This window comes from Papaver somniferum, chromosome 2 (assembly GCF_003573695.1).
Source record: "Papaver somniferum cultivar HN1 chromosome 2, ASM357369v1, whole genome shotgun sequence".
NCBI classification, from domain to species: Eukaryota; Viridiplantae; Streptophyta; class Magnoliopsida; order Ranunculales; family Papaveraceae; genus Papaver; species Papaver somniferum.
This window is the reverse complement of record NC_039359.1, coordinates 81774107-81790621: the sequence shown is the minus strand read 5'-3', so window position 1 is coordinate 81790621 and position 16515 is coordinate 81774107. Positions and strand designations below refer to the sequence as shown.

The following is a 16515-nucleotide window of genomic DNA, read 5'->3' as shown; positions in this document are numbered from 1 at the left end:
GTACTACGATTACTTGTTGGGGAAGATGCTACATTGTTACCCCAATTTGAATTTCTACGCCCCACTTGTTTCTCTACCTGCCTTGCTCTATGATGTGCATCCGATATAGAACAACAGTCAAACATGTTAAGTGTATCCTGATATTGCTGAGAAAGACCACCTACATAACGTGCGACTCTTTGCTCATATGACTCCGACAAATCGTTAAGAGAAAGTAATCGATAAAATTCCTTTGTGTACTCGTCTATAGAACGTGTTCCCTTGCGTAGGTTTTGTAGTTGCTGGTACATCAAGCTGATATAGTTGTGTGGTAAAAATTCTGCTCTCATATGTTTCTTCATCTTCTCCCACGAGACTAACTTCTGCTTCCCTTTACGAGAGTGTTGTAGTTTGTGTTGTTGCCACCACGAATTAGCTCTTCCCCGAAACATAGTTGCTACCAGCTGAACTCGTTTGTTATCTGGTACATCCTTAAATTCCAATACTTCCTCAGCTGTGTTCAACCACGAAAGAAACTCCTCCGGTTCTAAACCTCCATAGAATTCTGGAACCTCCACTTTTATTCCGGCCTTCCAGCGCTCAGAATCGTCACGTTGGATTATCCTACCTTCACGGCGTCCTCTACCAAAAGGGTTGGTATAATCCCCTTCTTCGTTGGTATTATCCCCTTCTTCCTCGTCTCCTTCTTCATGATGAATGTTATTCTGACCCATCATCACTCGGATTTCATTCAATAATTCTTCCTTCATCGTATTATAATCAATTGGATCAACTTCTTGGCCTCGAACACGACCTCGACCACGACCTCGGCCAACTGGTAACCTTGGCATATTACTAACCCTGGAATCGAACTGGCTCTGATGCCAACTGACGCAGCGGATATTAGAGAAACTAGAGAAAAGAGAAGTGTTGTTCAGACTTCAAATATTCCTAGGAATATCGACTATGAACGTTGATTAATATCTAGACTTCGGTTTCCCAACTTTAGATAAAAATCGATTAAACTTGAACAAAGTTTGATAAAGAAGATATATATTCCAAAAAAAGTTGCCCTAAACAATTTATGATGGACTCTTTTATAGACTTGGGGAAAAACCCTAACTTGCTAGTCAAGAAAGGATGAAAAAAACCCCTAAACCGACTCAGACCCTAATTTGCTATTTTTGGCAAATTTTGGTCGACCTAAAATAATGAAAGTACTCATAAAATAAAACAATTCGCCTCAAATGGCGGCCCAAACAGACTCCTAACGAAAGAGTTATTAACAAAATAAAAACTTTCCTAAAATAGAAAAAACGTATGTTTGATGCCCTAAACGATGGAATTTGGCTAAATTCTGAAGACCAAGGCAATCAAAGATTCCCTTGTCCTGTTCTTTGGCTTGTTTCCCATCGAAATGGACCCCTAAGGATCTAAATTACGACACTTGGATTTTTAGCCTCCAAATAGGCTATAGCCTGCTCATCTGCATCACTTCTTTTGATCTTTCCCATCAGAGATATCAATGTTAAGCCAATCTTACAATTTTACTCGTACAATAGAAAAAGCAAGATCATATCACACAACTGCAAAGAAAATAGTTGGGTCTGTCTTCACAATCCCAATGAAGTCTTCAAGTCATTAACTTACAGGGTCTCGAGAAGAAACCTAAGGTTAATGGAGAATCGACTCTAGCTTAAAACAACTAGTAGCACACAAGAGGTATGGGGATTAGGTTTCCCAGTTGCTAGAAAAATTCTCCTTTATATAGTTTTCAAATTAGGGTTTGCAATCAATGTTAGCTTAGTAACAAAGCATTCACTATTCACTGCTAGATGAAAACCTGATTAGATTCAAGCTAATATCTTTCAACCGTTAGATCGAATCTTAGCTTGTTATACACAAATGAAATGTATTTCATTTAGGTTTGAGTAACCGTACCTAAACGTGTACACTTAGTTAATTCAACAATAGTTAACCAAATGGTTAGTCATATGAGCACTTTCATATCAACCATATTAATTTTTATCAAAACTAGTTCAAATGACTTCAAAAGAACTAGTTAGAGAGTTGTTCAATTGCTTAGATCTTTATAATAGAGACAATTGAAACAAAATCGGTTTGATTCACTTGAATCAATTCATGAACATTATAGCCACGGTTTGCAAAGATTTCATTCCTTATTTTATTAATGTTTGTGTTCATGAACTGACCGATTTGATAAAGTAACCAGCTCAAGCATGCGTACGGGTATGCGTACTTAAGCAAACAGATTTGAGTTGGTTTGGTTTCCAAACTCATCAGAATATTTTGGTTGGAAAACTTCCGCCAGTATGCGTACGAGTACGCATACTTAAGGTGACTAGTTAAGAGTTTGACAATTCCCAAACTCAGCAGATATTCACGGACGTGAACTTCCTCCAGTATGCGTACCCGGTCTCCTTCACCAATTTTGTACACACACATATGCATACACTTGGTTCTCGGTTTATGGATTTATATAATAATGTGCGAACACACTATATATGCTTATATCCAAAGATGGTTACATAATCTAAACTTTTCATTTCAATCATTGGAACATTCTTAGAGGATGTTATATAGTTTTCACAAACTATTTTTCATCAAAGAAATTTTCAAGATATTGAAATGTGATGGGTGTCGTAGCCTCAAAAAATTATTAATCTTATTTCCACACAATTAACTAGTAATATAATGGAAGTAAGGATCGTTCCCACGAAGAGCAGTGAGTTTTAATTTTCAACGTGTCACAAAGGGGGTGGTGGTGGTGGGTGGGTGGGGGGGGGGGGGGGGTTGTTTTAGGTTGTGAACAAAATAAATAATCAAAGCAAATAAATTTTTATTGTAATCAATAAAGAGAAATATGATCGAGGAATCCTTCTTCGTTAATAAACCGTCAATGAGTTACTATACTTCCTGCTTGTCGCTAATCATAGATTATCACCGACCCTGGAATAACAGCTAGATCAGTGTTATCCCCTAAATTCCTTATATCACTGGATACGGAAGTTCTCGCCTACCAGATTCTATTCGTCTAAACCACCTAGTAGTAGATCACTCAAGGTGTAATTTGGTCGAATGCTTTATCTTTTGTGAATTTATAGGTTGATCCTACTAGTTAGACTCTTAGATAGAGGTCCACTTTTTAGTGTTGTTTATACACAGAATCCCTATGCAAGGTTTCGTGTTCTCTACTTGTGTACAAGTTATTCGATGATTACTTATCTCCTTACTTAATACTAGCAATAGATTGAATCAACAAATCAATTTAGTTGGCCACCTAAACAATCTATCAATCAATCCTAAATATTCAAATAGTATAAACAAACGATAATCATATGAAGAACTTCAAAGTAGATTAATATAATAACTCAAATCTTGTTTACAACTTAGAATTTATCCTCAATCAATAGGTGTTTAGATACTCATGGATGTAGAAACACCCATGATATACATATAAGAAAAGTAAAGAGATAACGTTACGATTGATAATCGCTCCGTATGATGTTTCTTCTCTCCAAACCCTAACAATTTCGTGACCTATGATGTTATATCATTTTACATAACCTAACACCTTTTTATAGGTTTACATTTCTTGGCCTTCACGTAGTTAGTTCGGTTCAAGAACCCGACTCAAAATAACGTTCCCAAACGTGCCCTTAGGCCTTCCAAGGAGTTTATACACGTTTTCCTACTTGCTAGGTATGCTTACCCGTACGTGTACCTCAAATTCCATCAGAGATTTTCGGAACTAGGGTACGCGTACCCATATGCGTACCCTACTGTCTTCGGTATTCAATAAAAACTCGTTTTGGCCATAACTTCTTCGTTCGAACTCGGAATGACCTAATTCTTTTTGCATTCTTTTTATATTTAAATTATATTCAAAATGGTGATGAGAAATCCTTAATTTTAATGAGTTAATCTCGTTCTTTGGCCTGAGTCTTGATTTTGAGCATTTTTCTCCTTTTCGTCGCACTTCTTCCATTTCTCTTGGACTTGGGTACTTGGATTATTGGAATACTTATCTTCATAGATCTTTTCAGAACTTTTTAGATCCTTTTTGGATGATTCAACTAATTGAGGAAAACAAGAGAAAACAAGAGTAATAATACGAAAATATGGAAGAATAATAGCTTAAACAAGTATGGAATGGACATTAAAATCGTATGAATTATGCACTTATCAAATTCCCACACACTTATATTTTTATAGTCCTCGAGCAAACTAAATAAAACTAATCCTAGATACAACAACTCCATGTCGTGAGGATACGGTTACTCTTACCATGAATAATAGGCCTTTAACCCCCTAGGTGTCCCTAGTGGACGAGTTATAGTCTCGTGAGGGCTTACAAGAGGTATACCCACAAAACCTACTCCAATCTCTCGCCTTGGAATAACCACTAAGGATAGACACAAAGTAGAAAGCCAAATAATTAGCTTTCATATGTTCTTTAGCTGCAAATATCCCACATACATTCCAATCATCACACATAAGCAATTACTTACGTATGTCATTCAACCTGATTGCAAAACTTTACTAAGATAGTCATTGTACTTGTTGCAACGTTTGTCACAACACTCGCATACTGAAATCACATGGATAGATAGGATAATGAGAATAGAAAAGTGAAGTATGAAAATGTTGACCTAAGTGAAAGATGTTACCCATAATACTTGTATGAATGTCGTCAAAGGATTCTTATTTATAGAAAAATGGTTGAGAGAAGCACCCATTTAACTTGACCACATGAATAGATACTGTAAGAGCATGTTTCCGTTTAAACAAGTATGTTATATTTTTCTTGGATCCTGCGTTCCACGCTTGTTTAGGCGACGGAAACAGGGACAACGTTTTAAGCATACTACCACCCAAGTGTCAAGAACCTCATCAATAGTGTTTTTGAATTGCTATATACTAATGATAGGTTTTTATTTTCATAGACTACATGATTAGATACTCTAAGAGCATGTTCCTTTTCAGCAAATACATGATAGTTGCCTTGGATCCTGCATTCCACGCTTGTTTAGGCAACGAAGACAGGGACAACGTTTCACACGTATTGATATCCAAGTGTCGAGAAATGAAGAGGAGCCTTATATATATGTTTTTTTTATTCGGCTCACTACTTATGAGTGTAAGACAGTTGTATTATGGGACTTTCAAATACTGAACTAATGATTACCTTGCTACAACATCCACGGCAGTATCAGGATCCCACCAAATCACTTTAGAGAAACATAAAACTTCAAAAATAAAAAGAAAGTGATTCAATAATGATTAATTGCGAGGATGGATCTTTCAAACGACCACCATAGCTGAGTTTCTCATTCAATTATGAACGTTTATATATTTAAGGATTTTTGAACGATAAAGTGGAACTTAATCTACAGCCGTAAGAATTGTTTCAACCTTAAGAAGGTTTAGTGTGGCATCCTAAATAGTATGACACTCAATGCTCCCCCACACTTAAACTCAACATTGTCCTCAATGTTTAAAACCGAAAATTATGATTTCTGACACAACATCCCTGAAAAACCCACAAACTGTACCAATGGGTAGGGAACTAGGAAAAGAATCCTAAACGAAAGTAGTTCGCCTACGTTTTTTCTATAACGTGTCAAAAGGGTACAGTTTTTCGATATACGGTCTGACTTTTATGGCCTCCGGACTGACAGACATGCAATCTGAAAAAGTTCTGGAAAAATACTAAAACTCAAATGTCCAGGCCGATCTCTCCAACTTAACAGATTCCGAATTCAGATTTTCTTTTTGTAAAAGAAAGGTGAGTCTGTCATATTTAAAAGTTGGGGTCAACCACTCAAATCGGACTCCGTATGTAGTCTCGAGAGCTATTTTCGTGATACATGCGCAGTCAGAATTTTCTGACGAGAATTCGTCAAAACTTTCATTATAGATATAGGACTTGTAAAATCTAAGATGGGAATGCAAGATATGATATGAAAAACTAAGAAAATTAAAAACAAAAGGGATAGAGATACAAAATCGATGGGTTTCCTCCCATTTAGCGCTTAGTTTATTGTCCTCAGCCCGACTTGGCATTCCTTTCAACTACTCCTCCAGAGGGAGATAATCACGAAATCCTTGCACATCCATATCCACATAAGCAATGCTTTCATAATATGGCTTCAATCTATGGCCGTTCGCTTTAAATTTGTTCCATCTCTAAGACTAGATATTTCAACTGCGCCATGAGAATAAACATTAGTAACAACATACGTTGCAATCCATCTGGACCTTAGCTTACCAGGAAATAATTTAAGACGAGAATAAAATAAAAGTACATTTTTACCCACAACAAAATTCTTTCGAGAAATCATCTTGTCATGGAAAAGTTTCGTCTTTTCCTTGTATATACGAGAACTCTCGTACGCATCATTACGTGTCTCCTCTAGCTCGTTAAGCTAAAACTTCCTTTGTTTCCCCGCATTGTCATAATCCATGTTGCACATCTTTATCGCCCAATAAGCCTTGTGTTCAAGTTCAACCGGAAGATGACAAGCTTTTCCATAAACCAGCCGATATGGAGACATAGCAATTGGTGTTTTGTACGTCGTTTTATACGCCCAGAGCGCATCATTAAGCCTATAACTCCAATCTTTCCGGTTTTATCAAGAATGGATTTAATCTCACGGTTTGATATTTCAGCTTGCCCACTAGCTTGTGGGTGATACGGCGTACCAACCTTGTGTGTTATGTTGTACTTCTTGAGTAGAGCATGGAAGGATTTATGAAAATGTGAACCTCCGTCACTGATAACCACTCTTGGTGTACCATGTCTAGAGAAAATATATTCCATCACAAACTCACAAACAACTTGAGAATCATTATTAGGGTGACTTTATCTTCCACCCATTTAGAAACATAATCCACAACAAGAAGTATATTAAATTTTCCATTAGAATTGACAAAAGGTCCCATAAAGTCAATTCCCCACTCATCAAATACTTCAACAACAAGAATTGATGTGAGTGGCATTTGATTTCGAGCACCTAGATTGCAAGTTCGTTGACATCTATCACAAGATTTGCACAAAATATATGCATCTTCAAATAGGGTAGGCCAATAAAATCCACTTTCAAATACTTTGAAAGCGGTACGTTTACAACCAAAGTGACCACCACATGCATACGTATGAAAAAAAGTAAGAATAGATCGAATTCAGAATTAGGTACGCACCTGCGGATGATTTGATCAGAACCGTATTTCCACAAGTAGGGTTCATCCCACACATACTGCTTGGATATTTTCTTAGGCTTAAGCTTTTGAAAAGTAGACATCGTACTAGGTACTTATCTTGTAACCAAGTAGTTCACTATATCCGCGTACCAAGGTGTTGAATCTTCAATTGAGAAAATTTGTTCGTCCGGAAAACGATCTTGTAAAGGAAGTTCTTCTTCAGACACAACAAGTCTACTAAGATGATCCGCAACGGTATTTTCAACACCTCTTTTATCCTTGTTTTCGTAATCAAATTCTTTTAATAGTAATATCCACCGTATGAGTCTTGGCTTAGCTTCTTTCTTCTTTAATAGGTACCAAAGTGCTGCATGATATGAATACAATCACTTTTGTACCCACCGAATATGATCTAAATTTTTCTAGTGCAAACACAATATATCCAAAAATTATTTCTCGGTGGTATAATAATTGATTTGTGCATCGTTTAGGGTCCTAGATGCATAATAAATCACATGAGACAGCTTGTCTACTCTTTGACCCAAAATGGCTCCAACTGCATAATCACTTGCATTACACATTAATTCGAACGACAAACTCCAATCCGGTGACTTGATAATTGGTGTAGTTGTCAAAAATTCTTTCAATTTATCAAAGGCATCCTTGCACTCCTTGTTGAAGTCAAAAATAATCTCCTTTTGCAATAATCTGCACATCGGCATTGAGATTTTGGAGAAATCCTTGATAAACTGCCTGTAAAAACCTGCATGACCAAGAAACGAGGGAATTTCCATCATCGAAGTGGGATATTGTAAGTTTCTTATTAAGTCTATCTTTGCTTTGTCAACTTCGAGCCCTCGAGAGGACAAAATGTGACCAAGCACTATTCCATGATTTACCATAAAGTGGCATTTCTCCCAATTTAAAACAAGACTAGTGTCTATGCATATTTTAAGCACAAGTTCAAGATTTTGTAAAAAAATATCAAATGAATCACCAGAAACAGTAAAATTATCCATAAATACCTCAATTATGCGCTCCACATAGTCAGAAGATATACTGACCATAATCTCTAAAAAGTGGCAGGTGCATTGCAAACACCAAACGGTTCTATAGGCAAACGTACCAAAAGGACAAGTGAAGGTAGTCTTCTCTTGATCTTCTAGTGCAATAACAATCTGATTGTACCCCGAATAACCGTCCAAAAAGCAATAATGTGAGTGTCCCGCTAACCTCTCTAACATCTGATCAATGAAAGGCAAAGGAAAGTGATCCTTTTGGGCTGCGGCATTAATCTTTCTGTAGTCTATGCATACTCTCTATCCTGTTTGAACTCTTGTAGGAACAAGTTCATCATCTTGATTTATAACAACAGTGACACCTGATTTCTTAGGCACCACCTGAACCGGGCTAACCCATTTTCTGTTAGAAATTAGGTAAATCACCCTCACACTTAGTAATTTGAGGATCTATTTCTTCACGACCTCCATCATTGAGGGGTTAAGCCTACGCTGAGCATCACGTACTGGCTTAAAATCATCTTCCATTAAGGTTCTATGCATGAACATGGATGGACTAGTGCCTTTAATATCAGCAATTGTCCAACTAATAGCCGTTTTTTGCTCTTTCAGAACCCTAAGGAGACGCTCTTCTTTTATTGGGGTGAGGTTCTTTGCAATAATAATCGTAAGTTCATCTTTATCACCCAAGTACGCGTACTTTAGGTGGTCTGGAAACGGCTTCAGTTCTAGTTTCGGTGCCTGCACAATAAAAGGTAAAGGAACCTCATTAGTTATGGGTAACGAAATATAAGAAATATTACCCGTTCTTGCTTCTTGTAGTGCTGTTAAGGAACCACACATCTCCATTAGCTCTTTGGCTATCTCAACGTCCAGGTTCGGTTGCCCGTGAAAGTCCAAATCAATACTATTCCGTAACACAACTCCAAGTTCATCTTCAGCATTCAAATCAAACATTTGTTGTGCTAACGAACCAATAACATCAATGGAGAAAGCTGAGTGAACATCACTAGGATAGCGCATAGTTTCAAAAATATTGAACCGTATGATCTCCTTATCAAATTCCATAGTGATTGCACCACTATCGACATCAATCTTCGTCTTTGCAGTCTTCATGAAGGGTTGCCCAAGAAGTAACGAAGTAGATGAACAAGTATCTCCATTGTGCATATCCACAATGTAGAAATCAACCGGAAAGATTAACTGATTCACTTGAACTAACACATCCTCCACGACTCCCTTAGGATAAATATTGGACTTGTTAGCCAATTGAATAGTAATCTTTGTCTCTTTTAAAGGTCCTAGATTCAAAGAATCATAAACATCGGCTGACATAACACTTATGGATGCTCCCAAATCAAGCAAAGCACGCTCAAATCGTCGGTTACCAATGGTAACAGGTACCGTAAAACCGCCAGGATCTTCACACTTTGTAGGCATCTTCTTATGTAACATAACTGTATCACTTTCGCCCACTTGAGTAATTTTATTAGCAATCAACCTATCCTTCCTTGTACACAAATCCTTCAAAACCTTACCACACCTGGGTACGGTTCTGATGGATTCAATAAATGGAATGTTGATGTGTATCTTGCTGAAAATATCCATGATCTCCTTGTCTTGAGATTGCTTCTTCGACTTGGAAAAACGACTAGGGAAAGAAGGTGATATGGTAAAAGTGGGAATTGTGTCCTTAGGTTGGCCGTTTGAGGTTGGATTTTCCTTTGGGAAAGTTTCCTCCTCTACTTCCTTTTCGATGTAGTTACTAACCTCTTTTTGTTGATGTGTCTCTTCAGTTTGTCTCCCACTTCTTAGAGTTACTTCATTAACGTACTCTCTTGGGTTCACAAAAGGTTGTGATGGAAACTTCGTTAAGGCTTGCTCCTTCATGAGATTCATATCAGTAGACAATTCCCCCACTTGAGTCTGCAAATCTCTAATAGTGTTATCAGTTTTTAACTGATTTTGTTCAGCTTTCTGTTGATTTTGTTGAACTGTTTCCTTGAGACTCTGTGTTGTAGATGCAACACCCTGCATGCTTTGCAGTAGCATGTTGAACTTATCATCGATAGAAGTTTCCCAGATCTTTAACTTGTTGTGGTTGTTGTAAGTGTTGTGGAAAACTACCTTGTCTTGCATATGGATTAGGAGCTGCAACTTGCTTCACTACACCAAATTCTGGGTTTAGTAACAGAAGTGAGTCGTTACTAAAACAGGTTGTAACGGCTATTGCCTGTTTCAAAAGGGGGTGTTACATTATTTTTGTAACGGCAATTTGGCCGTTACGAATTTTGGCTTGTAACGGCCTTTGTAACAGGCGCAAGCCGTTACTACGTGGCGAGTCGTAACAGGCAAGAGCCGTTACGAATTTTTTGTAACCTGAGATTCGTAACACCAAGCCGTTACGAATTTTTTTGTAACAGGAAAAAATTACTGCCAGTCAACCTTGACCTGGTCAATATTGACTAATTTTGATCAGGTCAAGGCTTACTGGCATTTCATTTTCTGTCGGAAATAACACGGAATCCCAAACATCCTGGATACACCTTTCAATCCTTCGTCATTCATGTTCAATAATAATATCTTCAATCAACTCATATCAAAAAAGAACTGAAATTTTTCTAAGTACCAATTTTTTTTTTGTCAAGTATCAAATTTCTAAGGGGAATATATAGAAACTCACCAAGTTCCAAAATGCAGTTCACAAAAACTTAAAAAACTTCCTAGGTTCCTAACCTATTTCTAAATTTTCTCATGTCGCAGACTAACATGCACAGAAACATGACTCATATAACAGGCTTCTCATGCCGCAGACTGCTGCATTTGAAGCAGAATCAATGAAGCGAATGGAATCCAAAGAGGCAGCAGCTACGCATCTTCAATCCATGGACACTTCTCTTGCAGGAGCTCTCTCTTCCAAGAAATAAGCAGCTACGCAGTACTTCATCTGCAGACACAAAACACTATTAACAATGATTTTAGCAGAGATGTTGTTAAATAAGAAAATTCGGCAAACGCAACAGCATAAACCAAATTCAGTTGGTTAGAGATAGCATATAACAGTCACATACAGGATAATAAGAAAGAGATAACATAAACACCACATTTCTTACTGTATATAAACACTGGAAACAACACGATATAGATCAAATGCGATTTTCTCCTTTTCATGTTCTTCAAGGATGGGGCAAGCATCATCATACATCCGAAGAGCTTCATCAGGGGAGTCTTCTTGACATAAAACATAACATATGTTAAGTCTCTAAGCAAAGAAGAAAAGGGTTGCAGGAGAAACGAATAAAAAAGCAAAGACTGTTGAGATTTTAGAGTTCAAGAGGTTGAGATTGACTATTATGAGATTGCATATAATATTTTGTTCAACGATCGGTACATCATTTTGAAATGCATCAGGGCACCATGTAAATTTCAACCCTAATAAACCCAGATATTTAGCAGTTATGAGAATCAACATCAAAAATAGCAAACAGAAAACAAAAAAGGACGGAAGGGTCTGATGAAGCAGAGTTGAATATCAAATTCATAAACATGTAAAACTGAAGTACAATAATTCTAAAAATAGCGAAAGGATCAGAAGAATATGAATATGATGAATAATAGGTCGCAAGTTTAACACATATAACCAAGTGATGTGATTATCGGACTTGAAATTTAATGTAAAGCCTCTACCCATCGAGATGTAAGATCATCCATCATAATAACTTTGTAAGAACCCATATCTCGGAAGTATTCAGCAACTGTGATTCCTGGAATCACCATAATTAGATAAGTTTTTTAATATATAAAGAAAATCACTTGCACGTTTATGACAACCATTTGTAGTTATGACCAGAACGGAACATCATATAGTAGCATTACAAACAGATAATAACCAGATACCACATAATCATCTATAACACTATCTAAAAGGTAGAGTTTGCACTTCATGCAATTTAAGAAAAGCAAAATGCGGAAGGTGTTCTATTTATGCACCACTTCTTGTTAAAGTAAGTTCTTTATTTAAAACAGTTAACGAAACAAAACAGAAAAAAACATCAGATAAAGTCGAGATAGGTTATAAAATGAATAATATGATGATAAGCAGAACTATATAAGCAGAGCCAAGAAATTACCTGTATAAATAGAGGACTCTTGAGCAACCACAGGAAAGTTAGATGTGTTAGCTACAAGAGTTGGCCATCAGCTAATGTCATGATCAGATGAGGGAAATCCATAACAACCTGAATTCTTAAGTAATAAAAATGTTACATTAGAACTTGAATAACAAACTTGAGTATATTTGGAAGTACAAAAGTATACACACATCAGCCATCTCATTTCCTCTTTCTCCACAACCCACGTAAACCAGTCTCTGAATTAGAGTACTGCGCATATAAACAGAGAAACTATGCTTCATAACAATAAATCAGATCAGAGTTTCCAACAACTAGAACACCTAAATCAAGGGGAAACAACAAACCCACCTTAGAACGAGCTTGACTGATGACTGTCTTTCCACAACCAAATGCTCCAGGAATGGCACAAGTACCTCAAAGAACTGAGGGCAAAAGAGCATCAAGAACACGCTGCATGTGGAACAAGGGATTTGTTAGAAACGGGGAAGTATCCAAGTGTTTAGGGATCACAAGTCTCGGCAAGGGAAACTTGGTACATGTATCTATATTCCACAATGCCTTAGTGTTGGAGAGAGTCAAGTAGTAGAAAACAATGTTACACACTAATTCAGTATATTATCATGATGTGTTAACATCTCAATGATATTCCTTTACGTCACTACAGAACTGAGCATAATATCGTTACATTAAGGTTTTGACTGTATGTATTAATCATGGACACCACACCTATATCAGATAGAACAAGCCAACGGATCGTGGACACAAAAGTATTGGAGTATATGCACATTTGGGTTAGTGGTTACCTCAAATAGTTACTCATCCTCTCGAACAGTCCATGACGCACAAATATCGCTTCTGAAAAACAACAGTCTCAATAAACATGCACAAGCAAGTCTTTCCTGGCAGTTCTTGTACAACTATGATCTAAAAGGTCAATCGGGAAAAAAAATACCTCATAAATCCTCTTGGAGAACTGAAAGGAGGACTGATTAGTCCTTTTTGACAAAGTGAGAGAAGCCGGATACTTAAGAAGCAGCGGAATAAATACTCGCAAAGTAGCATGAACATTCAAAACAGCAATATAAATCCGAGAACCGAATGAATTAGAGTTCTGGTCATTCCTCTCCTAAAGAGCCATCCTAAAATATGTAGACACGTACATTAGTTACGGAAAACCTCTTCAGCAGCACTTCTTTTTAAAGGTAATCATAGAATGCGAAGTGGATAAGGGACTCACACATAAACATATATGTCATAGCTACAGAACTGATGCCAGATCAAAAGAAGAGAATAAAATCCTTACGCGCCATTACTCTCACTGTTGTATAAGCCCCAAACTTAAGAAGGACATCTAGAGAACAAATGTTAATAATTCTAGATGACTTCAAAGGAATAATGAAATATTACTCTTAAAGGTTTCAAAGAACAAACCTCTCCACTAATCTCATCTTCTTCATCATCTTAATCATTTACTTTTCTGATTTTGATTCGTCAGATTCATCTTCATAGCCTCTGCTTCAGAATCTACTCAACCCCCTACAGAACCACCTCCCCCTGAAGCTTCTACAGCTCCTACAATCAATAGAAAAACCAAATTTTCAATTGATAACTAAAACCCAGAAAGATAAAACAGAGACAAATTAAAAATAAACTAACCACACCTAATTCTATTGGTTTAATTCCAATAGATTTCATGTTTTAAACAAAATCCCTAATTCTCAAAACCCTGAAATCAGTTTTACAAAAACCCTAAATTTCAATATTGTGATTAAACTAAAATTTGAAAACATAGATGTGAAATAAACTGAAAAATGATGTTTGGGTTTGAAGAACTTACCAATTTTGACGATCCATGATTTTTATTGAAGCCTTTTTCTCTCGGTTTGTATGGTGTAAAAAACCTAATTGGATCGATGAATTATCTTCTTCTTCCTTTAATGATACCAAATCATCTTCAAATCAACATACATGACAAATCGAAAAAACTAAAACCATACAGATGATGAAAGACTTGTACAGATCTATGAAATCAAAATCCTAAACTAGATTAACAGACGATGAAAAACCCTAAAATCAAAAAAATGATGATAAAAGAGAGAGAAAAGAAATGAAACACGAGAAGAAAATTCGATGACTGAAGATGATTGAGAGCTTTCTGTGATGTTTCTTGGCTGTCGATTATTGCAGATAAAGATGAAGTTTCACTAGGGTTTGGAGGCAGGAGCAGAAAAGGAGAAAAGAAAAATGGGAAATGAAAAATCGATCTGTCGATTCTCACTAAGGTATGGGATGAAAAGAATCACCCATGTAAATGGCACACGCATAGGTGGAAATATACTCTAGTGTTACTCATCTTGGGTGGAAACACAGTAGTACACGTGTGAATGACACAGGCACAAATTTCAATTATTACGACCCAAGTGTGACCAAGCGTGTAGCTGGCACGCCTATAAAGAATTTCGTAACGGATAACCGCTGTTACGAATTTTAAAAAAATTAGTAACGGATGATGCCTATTACGAATTTTTTGTAACGGCAATTTTGTATCGGCCACAAAGCCGTTACGAATTGCCGTTACGAATCCGAGAACTTGGTGTAGTGCTTGTTAGCGTAACTGAAATTAGGATGATCTTTCCAACCAGGATTATAAGTATTTGAGTATGGATCATACCTTGGCCTCTGTTTAGGGAATAAAGCATTTACCTCGGCTTTCTCTTCGTATGATGGAATAATCACTGCTGCCATCCTTTGTACTACCTTCTCTATATTGTTTATCCGTTGCTCTGACTATGAAGTTTCCTCCATATTGCTAACTCTTATGACATTTGAGTCATTTCTGGTATAAAATTGTTGAGCATTCGAGGCCATGCTCTCAATAAAACTGGTTGCCTGCGAGATTGTCTTTTCAGTAAGTGAACCACCAGCAGCCGCATCAATCAAATTTCGTTGCTCTGGAAGTAATCCTTCGTATAAATATTGAATGATGAGTGTTGGAGATATGTTCTGGTGAGGGAAACTTGCCACCAACTTTTTGTACCCATCCCAATATTCATAAAGAGACTCCCCAGTAATCTGAAGAACACCACTAATCTCCTTATGAACATAGGCTTCTTTTGAAGCAGGAAAATATTTCTCTAAAAATAGCTTTTTCATCTTATTCCATGTTGTAATACTCCCTGGAGGAAGGTAATACAACCATTCTTTCGCCGGATCTATTAAAGAGAATTGAAAATCTTGCAACAATGTTGTATCACTGTCCTCAGTACTTTTCCTAAGACTCGTCATCTTCTGTTGAAATTTCCGAAGATGACGATTCGGATCTTCACCTGGAAGTCCCTTGAACTTTGGTAGATGGTGAAGAACATTCAATTTCAGCTCCACTGGGTTAGTGATTGTAATTCACAGTGGTTGCGCATCTAAGCATGAAGATGTCAACTCTCGCAGCTTCCTCTCCTGAGGTGGAGGAGGTGGGTTTGTACCGTCGTTCACCATTGTTGATGTAGAAGGTTCTTCTTGCAACTGTGGACGTGCTTGTAACACCGTTCCCCTACGAGTTTGGATTCCGCACCTCTGGTATTCCAGTCTTTCAGTGCCAGAGATTAAGTACCTGAAACAAAAATCTAGAAAACGAAATTAAAAACTAAAAAGAAATTCTAAAACAAGATTAAAACTAATAAAAATAACAACTAAAGCTATCGACTGCTCCCCGCAACGGCGCCAAAATTTGATGGGTGCCGTAGCCTCAACAAATTATTAATCTTATTTCCACACAATTAACTGGTAATATAATGGAAGTAAGGATCGTTCCCTCGAAGAGAAGTGAGTTTTAGTTGTCAACGTGTCACAAGGAGGGGGGGGGGGAGTGTTGTTTTAGGTTGTGAACAAAATAAATAATCAAAGAAAATAAATTTGTATTGTAATCAATGAAGAGAAATATGATCGAGGAATCCTTATTCGTTTTTTAACCGTCAATGAGTTATTATACTTTCCTACTTGTCGTTAATCATAGATTATCACCAACCTTGGAATAACAGCTAGATCACTGCTATCCCCTAAATTCCTTATATCACTGGATACGGAAGTTCTCGCCTGCCAGATTCTATTCCTCTAAACTACCTAGTAGTAGATCACTCAAGGTGTAATTTGGTCGAATGCTTTAT

General features: G+C 37.0%; 1 protein-coding gene across 7 annotated transcripts; it reads right to left on the bottom strand.

The window, feature by feature from the left end:
• Nucleotides 1-10763: 10763 nt before the first annotated feature.
• Nucleotides 10764-14584, bottom strand: LOC113353632. 7 transcript variants are annotated; one of them, XR_003361430.1, is made up of 10 exons: nt 14193-14584; nt 13593-13927; nt 13308-13494; nt 13159-13210; nt 12704-12805; nt 12544-12604; nt 12353-12370; nt 11910-11986; nt 11336-11450; nt 10764-11169 (listed from the first exon to the last, which is right to left on the bottom strand). XR_003361430.1 is itself a non-coding variant. In XM_026597171.1 (9 exons), the coding sequence occupies exons 4-9, from the start codon at nt 13173-13175 to the stop codon at nt 11057-11059; spliced, it is 426 nt and encodes a 141-aa protein (XP_026452956.1). In that variant the 5' UTR covers nt 13176-13210; nt 13308-13494; nt 13593-13927; nt 14193-14584; the 3' UTR covers nt 10764-11056. The 7 variants fall into 7 exon arrangements, 1 of the variants encoding a protein (XP_026452956.1); XR_003361428.1 differs by having other exon boundaries at nt 12353-12604; XR_003361429.1 differs by having other exon boundaries at nt 11336-11986.
• Between the last annotated feature and the right edge of the window lie 1931 nt (nt 14585-16515).

Excerpts from the sequence above, each read along its gene's own strand:
- LOC113353632 (XM_026597171.1), bottom strand. Across the intron at positions 12,605-12,703 it reads TCAGTCAAGCTCGTTCTAAG|TACTCTAATTCAGAGACTGG; the intron begins GTGGGTTTGTTG and ends TTATATGCGCAG. Across the intron at positions 11,170-11,335 it reads GTTTCCAGTGTTTATATACA|ATGAAGTACTGCGTAGCTGC; the intron begins GTAAGAAATGTG and ends TTGTGTCTGCAG.